Source organism: Eschrichtius robustus, chromosome 3 (genome assembly GCF_028021215.1).
Source record: "Eschrichtius robustus isolate mEscRob2 chromosome 3, mEscRob2.pri, whole genome shotgun sequence".
In the NCBI taxonomy this organism is placed as follows: domain Eukaryota; kingdom Metazoa; phylum Chordata; class Mammalia; order Artiodactyla; family Eschrichtiidae; genus Eschrichtius; species Eschrichtius robustus.
Window position 1 is genome coordinate 86,159,390 of NC_090826.1, and position 19,513 is coordinate 86,178,902.

At 38.1% G+C, this 19,513-nt stretch overlaps 1 protein-coding gene across 1 annotated transcript in view; it reads right to left on the reverse strand.

Annotated features, from left to right (window-relative positions):
* The window catches only part of DPYD (dihydropyrimidine dehydrogenase), a 796,991-nt gene that overhangs the window by 376,191 nt on the left and 401,287 nt on the right, over positions 1-19,513 (reverse strand). The window contains exon 13 of the mRNA XM_068540384.1: positions 358-573. Coding sequence (XP_068396485.1) covers positions 358-573 — 216 coding nt within the window. The remainder of the gene's footprint in view (positions 1-357; positions 574-19,513) is intronic.

Here is a 19,513-nt window from a genome sequence, read left to right on the forward strand (position 1 = left end):
CTCTAACTTTGAGTTGAGGCATATGTCCTCATTCACATACATCCAGAAATCACAAAACAATTAATAATGCCAACATAAGAATAAGTGAGTTTGTGATTATTCAATGAAATAGACACTCTGTAGTATTTATATTTTTGATGCTTCTTAGACAAAACACAATGAAAACTCTATGCCATTCCCCCTCCATGGGACAGAAGGAGTGGAAGGAAATCAAAGACTCATTTGTAATAATAGGTTTTATCCAGTAGTTTAATAACTGTTATTTATTGGTCACAAAAATCTTTCCATTATAATATTTATGCCCTAATTAAAATACATGATAGATATTGAAACATGACTTCAAAAATAATTTCTTACCTTATCAAGAGAGAAAGTTTTGGTCAGAGCAAAGCCCCATCCAGCTTCAAAAGCTCTACGAATCATGGATGAACTGGTAGCTGGAGTCGCACTGGCAAGACCAAAAGGATTTGTGAACTTCAATCCAGCCATTTCCACACTAATGTCCACCAGATCAATAGGAGTATAAAAGAGGGGTAGCTCAGGCGTGGCAGAAACTGAAGCTCCATATTGTGACTGCAAAAAAACAAACAGCCAATAATTCTTCTTGTATCACATCTGATTTTTCCATATCGTCTTTTACAAAAATCACTTCAACACAGCATTTAAATTAATATAGATTACATCGGTCTATTTGGAATGATGAAAACTAGCACAAAAGTCAGTTAGCAGAGAACCAAATTCATATAATGTCACCTTTTTCTAATTTAAAAGGTAGTTTAAAGAGTACTAATGGAAATAATATCAATTAAATAAACAAAAGAACTACACTTAAAACATTCTGAGATTCAAACACAAAAGGGAATAATTTCAGAATCTATCTCCTTGGTCCCATTAGCCCAACCTTTTTGTACTTAATTTGTGGAAATGTCTTTAGTGCTCAGAGATACGGGCAACAGCAAGTCAGGAGTCCTAAATTCAATTTCCAGTAACCTCACTCTATTTATGAGATTTTAGGAAAGCCACCTAACACATCCTTTCCTTTTCTCCTTTACCATTTTCAGTACAGCAGCATGAATGCCGGTTGCCTGATTTCCTACCTCCTAGGGATACTGGAAAATGCAGGAGATGAAAAGCCACAGGGAGACATCTAATTTGGAAAGTGGGTAATGTATTCATGTGCATGAGGGGACTTTCTTCAGAAACCAAACAGGTACCAAACAGTTAGAAATTTCAACTGTAATCTCTCAAAACTGTAAAATTACCTTTGTTAAATGAACATAGTAATAAAGCAACTTTGCATAATTGGAAAGATTCAATCAAAAAACTCTTTACAAAGTGCATGGTCCACTGAAACATAGTAGGTGCTTGCTAAAGGTTGTCTCTCTGACTGCAGACGTTATTGAACATTTCATCAGGTCTTTTGTTTGTAAAATGTCTCTGTCTCGGAGGAGCTTCAAGATGGCGGAAGAGTAAGACGCGGAGATCACCTTCCTCCCCACAAATACATCAGAAATACATCTACATGTGGAACAACTCCTACAGAACACCTACTGAACGCTGGCAGAAGACCTCAGACCTCCCAAAAGGCAAGAAACTTCCCACGTACTTGGGTAGGGCAAAAGAAAAAAGAAATAACAGAGACAAAAGAATAGGGACGGGACCCGCACCAGTGGGAGGGAGCTGTGAAAGAGGAAAGGCTTCCACACACTAGGAAGCCCCTTCGCGGGCGGAGACTGCGGGTGGCGGAGGGGGTAAGCTTCGGAGATACGGAGGAGAGCGCAGCCACAGGGGTGCGGAGGGCAAAGCGGAGAGATTCCCGCACAGAGGAGCAGTGCCAACCAGCACTCACCAGCCCCAGAGGCTTGTCTGCGCCCCCGCCGGGGCGGGCGGGGCTGGGAGCTAAGGCTCGGGCTTCGGTCGGATCCCAGGGAGAGGACTGGGGTTGGCGGTGTGAACACAGCCTGAAGGGGGCTAGTGCGCCACAGCTGGCCGGGAAGGAGTCCGGGAAAAAGTCTGCAGCTGCCAAAGAGGCAAGAGACTTGTTCTTGCCTCTTTGTTTCCTAGTACGCGAGGAGAGGGGATTAAGAGCGCTGCGTAAAGGAGCCCCAGAGACGGGCGTGAGCCACGGCTATCAGCGCAGACCCCAGAGAGGGGCATGGGACGCTAAGGCTGCTGCTGCAGCCACCAAGAAGCCTGTGTGCAAGCACAGGTCACTCTCCACACCGCCCCTCCCGGGAGCCTGTGCAGCCTGCCACTGTCAGGGTCCTGTGATCCAGAGACAACTTCCCCGAGAGAACACACGGCGCGCCTCAGGCTGGTGCAACGTCACGCCGGCCTCTGCCGCCGCAAGCTCGCCCCGCATCCGTACCCTTCCCTCCCCCCCACTGCCTGAGTGAGCCAGAGCCCCCGAAGCAGCTGCTCCTTTAACCCCGTCCTGTCTGAGCAAAGAGCAGACGCCCTCAGGCCACCTACACACAGAGGCGGGTCCAAATCCAAAGCTGAACCCTGGGAGCTGTGCGAACAAAGAAGAGAAAGGGAAATCTCTCCCAGCAGCCTCAGGAGCAGCGGATTAAAGCTCTACAATCAACTTGATGTACCCTGCATCTGTGGAATACCTGAATAGACAAAGAATCATCCCAAATTGAGGAGGTGGACTTTGGGAGCAAGATATATATATATATTTTTTTCCCTTTTTCTCTTTTTGTGAGGGTGTATGCGTATGCTTCTGTGTATGATTTTGTCTGTATAGCTTTCCTTTTACCATTTGTCCTAGGGTTCTGTCTGTCTGGTTTTTTTTTTAGTATAGTTTTCAGCACTTGTTATTATTGGTGAATTTGTTTTTTGGTTTGGTTGTTCTCTTCTTTCTTTATTTTTATTTTAATTACTTAAAAAAATTTTTTTAATAATTATTTTTTGTTTTTTATTATAATAACTTTATTTAAAAAATCTTTTTCTTTCTCCCTTTTATTCTGAGCTGTGTGGATGCCAGGCTCTTGGTGCTCCAGCCAGGTGTCAGGGCTGTGCCTCTGAGGTGGGAGAGCCAAGTTCAGGACATTGGTCCACCGACTGACCTCCCAGCTCCACGTAATATCAAATGGCGAAAATCTCCCAGAGATCTCCATCTCAATGCCAAGACCCAGTTCCACTCAATGACCAGCAAGCTACAGTGCTGGACACCCTATGCCAAACAACTAGCAAGACAGGAACATAACCCCACCCATTAGCAGAGAGGCTGCCTCAAATCACAATAAAGTCACAGACACCCCAAAACACACCACCAGACATGGACCTGCCCACCAGAAAGACAAGATCCAGCCTCATGGACCCAGGACACAGGCAATGGTCCCCTCCACCAGGAAGCCTACACAACCCACTGAACCAACCTTAGCCACTGGGGGCAGACACCAAAAACAAGGGGAATTATAAACCTGCAGCCTGCGAGAAGGAGACCTCAAACAGAGTAAGTTAAGCAAAATGAGAAGACAAAGAAACACACAGCAGATGAAGGAGCAAGGTAAAAACCCACCAGACCTAAGAAATGAGGAGGAAATAGGCAGTGTACCTGAAAAAAAATTCAGAATAATGATAGTAAAGATGATCCAAAATCTTGGAAATGGAATGGAGAAAATACAAGAAACGTTTAACAAGGACCAAGAAGAACTAAAGAGCAAACAAACAATCATGAACAACACAATAAATGAAATTAAAAATTCTCTAGAAGGGACCAATAGCAGAATAACTGAGGCAGAAGAACAGATAAGTGACCTGGAAGATAAAATAGTGGAAATAACTACTGCAGAACAGAAAAAAGAAAAAAAAAATGAAAAGAACTGAGGACACTATCAGAGAACTCTGGGACAATATTAAACGCACCAACATTCGAATTATAGGGGCCTCAGAAGAAGAAAGGGAAAGAAGAGAAAAAGAAAGGGTCTGAGAAAATATTTGAAGAGATTATAGTCAAAAAATTCCCTAATATGGGAAAGGACATAGTTAATCAAGTCCAGGAAGGACAGAGAGTCCCATACAGGATAAATCCAAGGAGAAGTACGCCAAGACACATATTAATCAAACTAGCAAAAATTGAATACAAAGCAAAAATATTAAAAGCAGCAAGGGAAAAACAACAAATAATATACAAGGGAATCCCCATAAGGTTAACAGCTGATCTTTCAGCAGAAACTCTGCAAGCCAGAAGGGAGTGGCAGGACATATTTAAAGTGATGAAAGGGAAAAACCTACAACGAAGATTACTCTACCCAGCAAGGATCTCATACAGATTTGATGGAGAAATTAAAACCTTTACAGACAGGCAAAAGCTAAGAGAATTCAGCACAACCAAGCCAGCTTTACAACAAATGCTAAAGGAACTTCTCTAGGCAGGAAACACAAGAGAAGGAAAACACCTACAAGAACAAACCCAAAACAAGAAGAAAATGGTAACAGGAACATACATATCAATAATTACCTTAAATGTAAATGGATTAAATGTTCCAACCAAAAGACAGAGACTGGCTGAATGGATACAAAAACAAGACCCATATATATGCTGTCTACAAGAGACCCACTTCAGACCTAGGGACACATACAGACTGAAAGTGAGGGGATGGAAAAAGATATTCCATGCAAATGGAAATCAAAAGAAAGCTGGAGTAGCAATTCTCATATCAGACAAAATAGACTTTAAAACAAATACTACTACAAGAGACAAAGAAGGATACTACATAATGATCAAGGGATTAATCCAAGAAGAAGATATAACAATTGTAAATATTTATGCACCCAACATAGGAGCACCTCAATACATAAGGCAAATACTAACAGCCATAAAAGGGGAAATTGACAGTAACACAATCATAGTAGGGAACTTTGACACCCCACTTTCACCAATGGACAGATCATACAAAATGACAATAAATAAGGAAACACAAGCCTTAAATGCTACATTAAACAAGATGGACTTCATTGATATTTATAGGACATTCCATCCAAAAACAACAGAATACACTTTCTTCTCAAGTACTCATGGAACATTCTCCAGGATAGATCATATCTTGGGTCACAAATCAAGCCTTGGTAAATTTAAGAAAATTGAAATCGTATCAAGTATCTTTTCTGACCACAATGCTATGAGACTAGATATCAATTACAGGAAAAAATCTGGAAAAAATACAAACACATGGAGGCCAAACAATACACTACTTAATAACCAAGAAATCACTGAAGAAATCAAAAAATACCTCAAAACAAATGACAATGAAAACAGGACGACTCAAAACCTATGGGATCCAGCAAAAGCAGTTCTAAGAGGGAAGTTTATAGCAATACAACCCTACCTTAAGAAACAAGAAACATCTCAAATAAACAACCTAACCTTACACCTAAAGCAATTAGAGAAAGAAGAACACAAAAACCCCAAAGTTAACAGAAGGAAAGAAATCACCAAGATCAGATCAGAAATAAATGAAAAAGAAATGAAGAAATCGATAGCAAAGATCAATAAAACTAAAAGCTGGTTTTTTGAGAAGATAAACAAAATTGATGAACTATTAGCCAGACTCATCAAGAAAAAAAGGGAGAAGACTCAAATCAACAGAATTAGAAATGAAAAAGGAGAAGTAACAACTGACACTGCAGAAATACAAAGGATCATGAGTGATTACTACAAGCAACTATATGCCAATAAAATGGACAACCTGGAAGAAATGAACAAATTCTTAGAAAAGCACAACCTTCTGAGACTGAGCCAGGAAGAAATAGAAAATATAAACAGACCAATCACAAGCACTGAAATTGAAACTGTGATTAAAAATCTTCCAACAAACAAAAGCCCAGGACCAGATGGCTTCACAGGCGAATTCTATCAAACACTTAGAGAAGAGCTAACACCTATCCTTCTCAAACTCTTCCAAAATATAGCAGAGGGAGGAACACTCTCCAACTCATTCTACGAGGCCACCATCACCCTGATACCAAAACCAGAAAACAATGTCACAAAACAACAAAACTACAGACCAATATCACTGATGAACACAGATGCAAAAATCCTCAACAAAATACTATTAAACAGAATCCAACAGCACATTAAAAGGATCATACAACATGATCAAGTGGGGTTCATCCCAGGAATGCAAGGATTCTTCAGTATACGCAAATCAATCAATGTGATACACCATATTAACAAACTGAAGGAGAAAAACCATATGATCATCTCAGTAGATGCAGAGAGAGCTTTGGACAAAATTCAACACCCATTTATGATAAAAACCCTCCAGAAAGTAGGCATAGAGGGAACGTACCTCAACGTCATAAAGGCCATATATGACAAACCCACAGCCAACATCGTCCTCAAAGGTGAAAAACTGAAACCATTTCCACTAGGTTCAGGAAGAAGACAAGGTTGCCCACTCTCACCACTATTATTCAACATAGTTTTGGAAGTTTTAGCCACAGCAATCAGAGAGGAAAAAGAAAGAAAAGGAATACAAATCGGAAAAGAAAATAAAGCTGTCACTGTTTGCAGATGACATGATACTATACACAGAGAATTCTAAAGACACTACCAGAAAACTACTAGAGGTAATCAGTGAATTTGGTGAAGTAGCAGGATACAAAATTAATGCACAGAAATCTCTAGCATTCCTATACACTAATGATGAAAAATCTGAAAGAGAAATTAAGGAAACACTCCCATTTACCATTGGAACAAAAAGAATAAAATACCTAGGAATAAACCTACCTAAGGAGACAAAAGACCTGTATGCAGAAAATTATAAGACACTGATGAAAGAAATTAAAGATGATACAAATAGATGGAGAGATATACCATGTTCTTGGATTGGAAGAATCAACATTGTGAAAATGACTCTACTACCCAAAGCAATCTACAGATTCAATGCAATCCCTATCAAACTACCACTGGCATTTTTCACAGAACTAGAACAAAAAATTTCACAATTTGTATGGAAACACAAAAGACCCCGAATAGAAAAAGCAATCTTGAGAAAGAAAAACGGAGCTGGGGGAATCAGGCTCCCTGACTTCAGACTACACTACAAAGCTACAGTAACCAAGACAGTATGGTACTGGCACATAAACAGAAATATAGATCAATGGAACAGGATAGAAAGCTCAGGGATAAACCCACGCACATATGGTCACCTTATCTTTGATAAAGGAGGCAAGAATATACAATGGAGAAAAGACAGCCTCTTCAATAAGCGGTGCTGGGAAAACTGGACAGCTACATGTAAAAAGAATGAAATTAGAACACTCCCTTACACCATACACAAAAATAAACTCAAAATGGATTAAAGACCTAAATGTAAGGCCAGCCACTATCAAACTCTTAGAGGAAAACATCGGCAGAACAATCTATGACATAAATCACAGCAAGATCTTTTTTGACCCATCTCCTAGAGGAATGGAAATAAAAACAAAAATAAACAAATGGGACCTAATGCAACTTAAAAGTTTTTGCACAGCAAAGGAAACCATAAATAAGACGAAAAGACAACACTCAGAATGGGAGAAAATATTTGCAAATGAAGCAACTGACAGCAGATTAATCTCCAAAATTTACAAGCAGCTCATGCAGCTCAATATCAAAAAAACAAACAATCCAATCCAAAAATGGGCAGAAGACCTAAATAGACATTTCTCCAACGAAGATATACACATTGCCAACAAACACATGAAAGAATGTTCAACATCACTAATTATTAGAGAAATGCAAATCAAAACTACAATGAGGTATCATCTCACACCGATCAGAATGGCCATCATGAAAAAATCTACAAACAATAAATGCTGGAGAGGGTGTGGAGAAAAGGGAACCGTCATACACTGTTGGTGGGAATGTAAATTGATACAGCCACTATGGAGAACAGCAAGGAGGTTCCTTAAAAAACTAAAAATAGAACTACCATACGAGTCAGCAATCCCACTACTGGGCATATACCCTGAGAAAACCATAATTCAAAAAGAGTCATGTACCACAATGTTCATTGTAGCTCTATTTACAATAGCCAGGACTTGGAAGCAACCTAAGAGTCCATCGACAGATGAATGGATAAAGAAGGCGTGGCACGTATATACAACGGAATATTACTGAGCCATAAAAAGAAACGAAATTGAGTTATTTGTAGTGAGGTGGATGGACCCAGAGTCTGTCATACAGAGTGAAGTAAGTCAAGAAAGAGAAAAACAAATACCGTATGCTAACACATATATATAGAATCTAAACAAAAATGGTCATGAGGAACCTAGGGGCAAGACGGGAATAACGACGCAGACCTACTAGAGGATGGACTTGAGGACACGGGGAGGGGGAAGGGTAAGCTGGGACAAAGTGACAGAGTGGTAGTGTATATATGTTCATATATACACTACCAAATGTAAAATAGATAGCTAGTGGGAAGCAGTCGCATAGCACAGGGTGATCAGCTCGGTGCTTTGTAACCAGCTAGAAGGGTGGGATAGGGAGGGTGGGAGGGAGGGAGACGCAAGAGGGAGGAGATATGGGGATATATGTATGTGTGTAACTGATTCACTTCCTTATAAAGCAGAAACTAACACACCATTATAAAGCAATTAGACTCCAATAAAAATGTTTAAAAAAGTCTCTGTCTCTCTCCTTGTCCTCCTCCCTCCCTTTCTCTCTGTTTATCTCTGAAAGACAAATAATACTGGCAAATATAAAGAGGATGAATTTTCTCAGCCAAAGTGGTTACTGAATGGACAGGTCTAGTTAATTCTAAAGTAAGAACTCTTTTGTCTTGTGAATCATCACTCAAAAGTTGTTTGAGCAGAACTTTAATTTTACAGGAGTGTGTCTTATGTAGATAAAGATTGCCATGACCTGAATAAAAATTATTTCTAGACCTCCACCATTTATAATGTAAAGTTCAGTTCACGTAATATGCAAAAAAGCATCAAACTTGTCAATTGAAAGACTAATGTGTCTCTGGTGCCTGCAAAGAGGTACCTGATGGCATCTAGCCTTCAGCTGTGGCAGGCATCTTCTGCCAACAATGTTCTGGGTTTCAAGGGACATTTCTGAATATTGTGCAGTCCTATTGTGAGCATAATGTCTTCTGTTCTCACGTGGATGGCAATACTATTAAAAGGATTATTAGCAAAGACAAAAGTTATAATGTATATTATAAGGAAGTGAGGGATAATCTGAGTCATGTTAATTTGAGGTGTGTGTCTGTCTGTGTCTGTGTGAGTATGTACAGGGATAGGTGAGGAAATAAACACCTTCGGTAAGATTTTCTTAGCTCTGAATAATCATAATTTAAATTGAATCAAGGAACTTCAAGGTTAGACTATGGAAGAATTTCCTGACACCACAATTTGGTTAACACCAGGGAAATTTTAGAAGCACCTTCCATGTTTGAGGAGCCTTAGAAATTTTGGGCAATCTTTGATCTGATGATGATAGCAGAAATACTTATGGTTCCATGTTCATTATTAGGTGAGGTGAATGACACTACATTTTCTCCTTTCTTCATGGCTTTGTACTGAAATAACTGATCTCTTCAATCTCACAGATGAATTTTAGTTTGTCAATAATTATAGCTATATAGCATTAGACAATAGCCCAAGGACATAGATATATATGTGTAGTTCAACTTGCATTTCTTAATTTACATAGTGTTAAATACATAAAGCATTGCTTTGGAATTCTTAAGAAGGTTGCTGCCTTAATATTTAGAAAGGGAATGATGTGGACAAACTCTGCAAGATTTTCCTTAAGCTTCAAAACAAAAATGAAAAGCAAACAACAAAACAAATGATAAAAAAATCAATATACACACAAAACTCAAATGAGAAGTATACCTTCTTATAAAAATGTATACTTTATTTAATTGACAAAACTACTACTGATGTATATGCAGATATGACATAACCTAAAATCTTTAGTTGTAATAGGCAGTCTTTTTTCATATTGTACATACAGGGCTATATTTTGGTTTTGTCTTCGTGACTTTTTACCACAGTGTGGTGCTACAGCAAACCAGTCTGTTCAACCTCACACTATACTCAAGGCTTAATGTACGCTTCATTTTCTGAAATTTAAAAGCTTGTTCCCCTCTGCACCCTTCCTCAGGGAACTTAAGCATCTCAGATTTCAGCTCTCACCACAAGGCTAATTCCTCCCAAATCCAAATTGCAACCTCCAAGTTCAGATTTCCAAGAGACTTCAAGACCTTTGGACGTGGATGCTTTGTCGTTAATTCAAAACTCAACTCCTTCAAAATGTACCTCATCATACATTCTCTTCTAAAGAATATGTTATTCAGATTTTCAATTTCAGACTGTATTATTTTTCCAGTCATCTGATAGTGTTAGTAAATAATGAATGTAAGAAACAACCTAGATGTTGAATAATGAGGACTAGCTCCCCAATGATACTACTGTACAAAGAATGTTATACTGGAGTCAGGAATGACACAGAAAAAAAGAATGTATTGACATAGAAGAGTGATTATCCTGTAATAAGTGAAAAAATTAGTGATGAACAAAACAGACAAGGTCTCTGGAGCTTACACACAGAAAAATGTAAATAAAACTACCAACCAACCAACTGAACACAAAATTAAGACCACAGATCATTCATCACACTGCCACTTGTCTCCATGCATTATCTTAGGTATTCCGACTAGCCTGAAATATAACCTAACACTTTCTTCACCCATCAAGCTCCTAATCATCCTTCCAAACTCAACTCATTCATGCAAGAATATGCTTCCTGGGGCATTTCCTTAATACACTTCATATAGTTGTCTAAAGTAGCTGACTCTTTTCTTTGATATTTTCTCATTTAAAATATGGCTGTACCTCAGTAGTCATCATACTGTGCAGTAGATGTTGATTTTCTCTTCAAACAGAACATAAGCTCCTTGAGGGCAGTGACTATAACCTATTCAAATTAGCATGCCCATTAGAATTTGAAATATTTGCAAAATATATGTTTAGATTACATTATATCATATTATATATAAAATACCTACTCTTAAAGGCAACTCTGCCCCTTGTAGAGACAAAGATAAATAAAATCACTTTTCCATAAGGCAACCCTCATTATTTATATCTTTATAATTATTTTTAATACACAATGCTTTTCGACATTCTCATTGTCCTTTGTTGGATATCTCATTTACCTTCTATTTTCTGAAACTGAGGAGTCTGCTAAAGTAGTTAAAAGGGTTAAATACAGAAACTTGAATTTAAAAAATTTTCCCCCCTCTCTGCTCTCTAATTCAGGAATCAATTTATAATCTGGACATCACCACAATCTCTCTGGTTGTTCAAAATGCACTTAATAGAAACCTAAAGAAAACTACAGAATCAAAAGAGGCTGAAGTGATAAAGAACTGAGATCAGGACGGAGGGCAAGGGTAAAAATAGAGATTAAGGAAAAACTAAATATTCAGCAGATTTTTAGAGAGTAAAAATAAAAAGTAACACTTCTTTTATAAAAGCCATTGTCAGCCACATGAGATATTGAGAATGAGAGAGATGTCTAAAGATGACTTTTGTAAAAATTTGCTTTTTCCCCCTCAGAATTTTTTAGGGGAGACTGAGAAAAGATTTTAGTTACTTACAATTCAATCTAAAAAAAATAACTCGATGACATGCATAGACCATGAGAGTTCCCAAATTTATATGAGTTACACTTAAATGTTCTCATTTCATTTCCATCTACAAAATCCTTCAAGGAGCTTCACTACCTGCAGAATACAGCATAATCTCTTCAGCACTATATAATTCCAGTTGTTATCTGGGCTCTTTCCTTTCCCTACACTTTCTAATCACATCTTTCACACTTTCTAATCTCATCTACTACCATTCCCTCACAACATCTTATGCTTCAGTTTATTAAACCACTTATAATTTCTCAAACAAAACAATATCATTAATGCACCTATGCATTATGACTTTTATTTTTCCTAAAATGTTACTTCCTGCCTGGCTTTTCTGCTCTGAAAATTCCAACTAATCCTGCAAGAGTCAGTCTTGCTGTCATCTCCACCAGGAAACTTCCCCAGCTATCCACAAGCTCACTTATTCCCTTATCATACTCTGTACTTGGCTGCTTACATGTATGTGTCTCCCATCTAATTTACTTTCAGCACCAAGCATAAGACTTAGCAGAAAGATGCTTAAAATATTTGTTGAATGCATCAGACTACCGTCCATGGGTACTTAGCCTCTTTTTACATCAGTTCCCATAAGATGATAATCAGTTTAGATGAAATAATCATTAACTGTATTCCAGATATTAAAAAAGTCCAACATTCTACTATTTTAATGTAGAGTAACATTCAACTCTTACCTCTGGGAAGACTACTGAATTTAGCAAAGGCTCTCAAAAGAGCCATCTAGTAGGAATGGTAAATAACTGTTCTGGGCAATCAAGTTCCTATGTAAATACAGGTATTCTATAATTCAGTCACACAAAGTGACATAAAAATTCACCTCACAATTTTGCCAGGATCCAGATTAAAATAACACATTTTTCGGCCCTCCATGACTTTTAACTTCCAGATTCAAATGGACTCCTTTGGTTCCAAGTAACAGAAACTAGGTTCAGAAGGTTATTATGAGGGTATAGAAGTATCTCATGTAACTCAGCAGGAAAACAGCAAGGCATCCAGGAAGGGCTGGGAATCCTCATGGAAAGCCATAGGATCTGTCTCTTGCTCTCTCTTCTGTGTGCATCTAGGTTTATTCTGTCTCTGCAAATTGACTTCCTCTGCTTCATTATCCAGAATGGTTGATATTTTATAGGTCTAGCCCAGTCATTTTTAACTCTACATTTTAAAACATTTGGAGAGTTTTTAAAAATTCTGATGTCTTGGCAAGAGAGACTCCATGCTAATTACATCAGAATTGCTCTGAGTAGGACTCAAGCACTGTAATTTTTAAAAATCTCTCCAGGAGATTGCACTGTGCATCCAAGCTTGAAAATCATTTCTTTAGCCGTATTAACGCTTCTCCTAATTCTTATTCTCAAGTGAGACATTCAAGTTTAGCCACCATCATCTTAAATGTCTACATTTTTCAAATAAGCTGGGCACATACTCTAAAAAGTGCTTACCTGCTTAAAAGGCATTAGTTCTGACAACCATCAATACATTTTCCAAATGTTAAGGCCCACTGTAAAAATAGGTCACTACTTTATTCTCAAAATGAACAAGATACTTGTCTATTTGCAAATAATACTTATGCTGGGCCCAGTGATAAGTGTTTTGTACTTATTCTCTCTTTTTGATCACAACTCTTCAAGTTAGGCATCATTCTCCTACTGAAGATGAGAAAAGTGAGGTTCAAAGAAAGCAAATTACTTGTCCAAAGATAAGCAGCTAATACATGGTAGAGCAAGATCTGCATTCAGAGCTTTCCCTTACTACATTATATCAAGTTGCCCCTATTTACATAAACATTGTTTTTCTTAAGTATTAATGCCCTCAAAATAGGAAACTGACTTAAAAATTATTCATGATGGTTTGATTAAGCGCGCACACACACACACACAACACATGTACACATGCACTGAAAAATCTATTATCAAAAATGAAAAGCAGGGCTTCCTGGTGGTGCAGTGGTTAAGAATCTGCTTGCCAACGCAGGGGAGATGGGTTTGAGCCCTGGTCCGGGAAGATCCCACATGCTGCGGAGCAACTAAGCCCGTGCTTACTACAACTACTGAGCCTGCACTCTAGAGCCCGTGAGTCACAACTTCTGAGCCCACATGACACAACTACTGAAGCCCATGCACCTGGAGCCCATGTGCCTGGAGCCCATGCTCCACAACAAGAGAAGCCACCGCAATGGGGAGCCCACGCACTGCAACAAAGAGTAGCCCCTGCTCACAGCAACCAGAGAAAGCCTGTGCACAACAATGAAGACCCAACGCAGCCAAAAATAAAATTAATTAATTAATTAATTAATTAAAAAAAAAAAAACCAACACTGGTGAACAGACTCTTATATCTAAGGTCCAAATTAAAAAAACAAAAAAGAAAGAAAAGTATATACCAGTCAGATATTAATGAGATAATCAATCATAATGCCTTTCATTTGAGAATAGAAATAAAAACAAGTACAATGCTACACTACAATGACCTATTATTTTATTATTACTCTTTATCACTGGTATTCTTCTATTATACCTGGCTGGGTCATGGAATCACAGAGAAATTTGCATACATAATTGTTATTCTGTTGAGGGAAAAGCAAATCATATCATAATTATGTATCCCAATTTCACTTTTTCCCTAATTTGCTTTAGTAGAATGATTTTTTTAAGAAAGCACTGTTAAAAGCAGGACTATTGGTAGTGTTATGTTTGATTGAAAAAGAGAAAATAACTATCACTTTGTTGCTTCCTATTTAAAATCATCAAACAGCTTTCACTTACTCATTTTATTTATATTTCATTGTGATATAACTATAATGGTCCCTATCTTGGGGTACAGCTGCTCTAGAAGCATCCATTCTGAGATTATTTTAAGGCAAAGAATAAATAATATTGTGCAGCTACTTACAGCTATATTAATTCATAGGTTGGATTAATGCATTAATTAACTCCAGCTCAGTTACTTTGCCCTTTGAAGAAATATCTGAGGGAAAAAACTTACAAAGCAGAAATTAATTTGGATTAGCTGTTTCCATGATGGAAAGGCCTAGGTACAGTGATTATAATTATAACAGAAAATCAGATTTCATTTCTCCATTTTGAGAAATTATTATTTATAATGCAAATTTTAGAAAGATATGAGTCTATAAAAAAGTTTCTAAAAAATAATGATCCCATTTTATTCACTTATTTAAAGGACTATATTCACATTGCTTTTAATAAGATATTTGTAACCTGAACACAAAATAAGGCTACAAAATTAAATGATATTAACTCAAATCAATGTGATCTTTTTCTCCATCTAAACCCTACCTCCACCCCTAACTACCAGCTGTTAAGCAACTTAAAGTAGTTATCATGCAAACATTCCTCTGTTCTTCAATAAAAAAAAACTATTCCTCTCCTAGTTTTTCCCATTTACTTTATTATGACACTGCCATTTACCCAGCTTAAGCCAAAAATCTGTGAATCATTCTTGATATTGTTCTCTCTCATTCCCCATTTCTCTTCCACCAGCAAATCTAATGGCAGTGTCTCCAAAATATATGAATCCAAGCACTTCCATTCATTTTCACTGCCGCCATTATCTCTTACTGGGACTATTTCTTACTGGTTTCCCCAGTTTCCCCATTTTCCTTGCCTCCTACTGAAATCCACTCTTTACTTTGCACCAGAATAGCCTTTTAAATACATAAATTTGATTGTTTAAAAATTTTCATTGGCTTCTCATTGCATTTTGTTAATATTCAAACTCTTTATTATAGTCTACAAGATCCTTCATGATTTGGTCCTGTGTCCCTATCCAAACTTACCTTATTCCACTCTCTCTATAAATATACATATCAGTCACATGTGACTTCCACCAAACTCTAACTTTCCCTGGGGGTGTGCATGTACTCTTCTCTCTACCTGGCATGTTTTGGTTTTTTTTTTCTTTAATTCTTCAGTTTCCATGTAAAACTTTACTCCCATTTCCAAGTACCAGCACTTTTAGCAACTGCTATGGACTGAACTGTGTTCTCCCCAAATTCATATATTGAAGCCCTAACCCCCAAAGTGATGGCATTTAGAGACTGGGCTTTTGAGGGTTACTTAGGTTAAGATGAGGACGTGAGGTCATGGAGGTGAGGCCCTCACGATGGTATTAGTGCCCTTATAGGAAGAGACACCGGAGAGCTAGCTCACAGCTCACTTGCGCTCCTCTCTCCCTCTCTCTCTGTCTCTCTCTTTTTCTAGCTCACTCTCCACCATGTGAGTACACAGCAAGAAGGTGGCCATCTACAAGCCAGGAGAACCCTCACCAGAACCCAATCATGCTGGCACCCTGATCTCAGACTTCCAGCCTCCAGAACTGTGAGAAAATTAATTTCTGGTGTTTAAGCTACCCACTTCATGGTATATTGTTATGGTGGCCTGAGCTGAATAATAGAGCAACCCAATGTAGAATCACCAATGAGTCAAGTGTACTTGTAAAACGTGCTTCCTAAATCTCATGTGTCCCATGACCTAAAATGTTTCCTAGGCATATTCAATTTTTCAACAATATTTACGAAGTGCTTACTATATGGTAGACATTGTGACCAGGTCTAGGAACATAGCAGTAAACAAATTACACTTTCTAGTTTCATGGATCTTATACAGAGTGATGGGGGCTAGGGGGTGGGAGACAAACACAAACATAGATTAGTGTATCTGTGTGTGTGTGTGTGTGTGTATGTGTGTGTGTGTGAGATAGTGTGATTCATAATGAAAGATATATATATTTGGTCTTTGTCCTGTTTCTGGCACATTGCTCCTAAAACTCTTGGACTTTCCTCAATGATGAAAACAATGAAAGTGTCTTTTGCTATGTCAATGAGGTGACTTTTGGAAAGAACCATAGGATAGGGGCTGGTTGCCAGGAGAATCAACCTTGTGGTAAGTTGGAACTTTCAGTCCCACCCACCTGACTCCCTGACCTCAGTGGAGGGGAGAGGGGCTGGAGGTTCAATCAATCGCCAATGGCCAATGATTTAATCAATCATACCTAGGTAATGAAGCCTCTATAAAAATCCAAAAGAACGGATGTGGAGAGCTTCCAAGGTAGGAACACCAGATTTGGGTGAGAGTGGTGTGCCTGGTGAAGGCATGGAAACTCCGTGCCCTTTTTCCATATCTTGCCCTACATAATAATTCTTCCATCTGGCTGTTCCTGAGTTATATCCTTTTATTATAAACCAGTGATCTAGTAAGTAAAATGTTTCTCTGAATTCTATGAGCCACTCTAGGAAATTAATTGAACCCAAGGAGGGGATCATGGGAACATCTGATTTATAGCCTGTCAGAAGTACAGATAACAACCTGCTCTTGTGATTGGCATCCTAAGATAGAGGGGGGTCGCTGGAACCTCCAATCTATAGCCTATTAGTCAGAAACACATGTGATAACCTGGACTTGGTGACTGGTACCTGAAGTGGTAGAAGGGAGGAAGGTGTCAGTCTTGTGGGATTGACCTCTTCCCTGTGGGATATGACACTTATCCCCAGGTACATAGTGTCAGAATTGAGTTAAACTGTAGGATACCCAACTGGGGTCCTGAGCATTGCTTGGTGGTGTACAGAACCCCTCCTCCTCTACACACACCTGTTGGTATTAAGTCCAGGGACCCAAAATACTGTGTCTTAAAGTGGTTTTTCCTCAGAAACAGAATGCAGAATATGTGGGTTAGGGAATAGTATGGCTGGGGTCAGGGAAGTTTTCCATTTGGTACCCACAGAGGCTTCTTTAATAAAGTAACACCTGAGCAGATACCAGAAGGAGGTGAGCAAAGGGTCATGTGTGTATCAACAGAGTTTTGGTATACCCTTTTTATGACTTTGAAATGAATGGCCCAATTTATCAATTTAGCTACAGCAATAACATTGGTTTCTACCTTCTACTAAGTATAATATCATCCATTAAGAAAACAGAATGTATCAGTCTCCCAAGGCAATAGAAATAAAAGCAAAAATAAACAAGTGGGACCTAATCAAACGTATAAGCTTTTGCACAACAAAGGAAACCATAAAACAAAAAGACAACCTACGGAATGCAAAAAAATATTTGTAAATGATGAGACTGTCAAGGGATTAATTCCTAAAATATACAAACAGCTCATACAGCTCAATAACAAAAAAAAATAAACAACCCAATCAAAAAATGGGCAGAGGACCTAAACAGACATTTCTCCAAAAAAGACATCCAGATGACCAATAGGTAATTTCTCAACGTTAATTATTAGAGAAACGCAAATCAAAACTCCAAGGAGGTATCATGTCACATTGGTCAGAATGGCCATTAAAAAGTCTACAAAAAATAAATGCTGGAGACGGTATGGAGAAAAAGGAACCCTCCTACACTCTTGGTGGGAATGTAAATTGGTGCAGCCACTGTGGAAACCCACATGGAAGTTCCTTAAAAAGCTAATAATATAGTTATCATATGATCCAGCAATTCCACTCCTGGGCATATATCCAGAGAAAACTCTAATTTGAAAAAATACATGCACCCTAATGTTCATAGAAGCACTATTTACAATAGCCAAGACATGGAAGCAACCTAAATGTCCATCCACAGATGAATGGATAAGGAAGATGTAGTATATATATAATGGAATATTACTCAGCCATGAAAAAGAATGAAATAATGCCATCTGTAGCAACATGGATGAACCTAGAAATTGTCATACTGAGTGGAGTCAGACAGAGAAAGACAAATATCATATGATATCACTTATATGTGGAATCTAAAAAATAATACAAATGAACTTATTTACAAAACAGAAACAGACTCACAGATATAGAAAACAAACTTATGGTTTCCAAAGGGGAAAGGGGGACAAGGATAAATTAGGAGTTTGGGATTAGTAGATACAAATCACTATATATAAAACTGATGAACAACAAAACCCTACTGTATACCACAGGGCCCTATATTCAATATCTTGTAAAAAATTATCATGGAAAAGAATTTAAAAAAAGAATATATATATATTTGTATAACCGAATCACTTTGCTGTACGCCAGAAACTAATACAACATTGTAAATCAAGTATACCTCAATAACATTAATTAATTTTAAAATTAATTAATTAATTTTTAGAAAAGTAAACAGCATGTAGACTATTACACAGAACCTCTACTTCATTCAACCATAACGGTCAGTTAAAAGGATAATACAGTACTTTAAGAAATGGCTTCTAAGTTAGCCAAGGATCCCTCCCAAATAATAAATCACATGTTGACAAATTTTCAAAAGTGTCAGTCAAGAAGGTAACAATTGCCATATTCACAGGCCCAGGGGCAAATGCGGCAACACTACTGACAAGATGTCAATGACTAGTGTTAAGAAAAGCCTGGTGACCAGCACAAGGTGGTGCCTGACAGCAAATCCATGTAGTACAAAGGAGTCAGTATGAGCAAGGTGAGAGTGATGAAGGTAAATAACAGAAGCTGACATTTAAGAAAGGTGACAGCAGCAATGTTAAATATTAAGACTTGGAATAAAAAGCTCAAAATTGTAAGTCAACAACCTATCAGGCAATCCCTGCTTTTGTGTTAAGCTATTAACTCTGTATTTCTGGGAGGAAAAGTCTCTGATATAGGCTAAGGCGGGGATAGGATGCAGGGAGAAAACCAGTACAGTCTCTCAGAGGTTATTGTGCCACCCTCAACAAGTCAGTTAGGTCTCTTTAAAACTCATTTGTCTCATCTTTAAAACAACGATTGTGAAGGATGTTGTGGGAATCAAACGAGAAAAATTGTAACACCGTTATGCTCATTTTCACCCTTCCATTTCCATGTTAACTGTACCCCACCACCTGTTTTAGCAGTTGAAAGTAGTATTT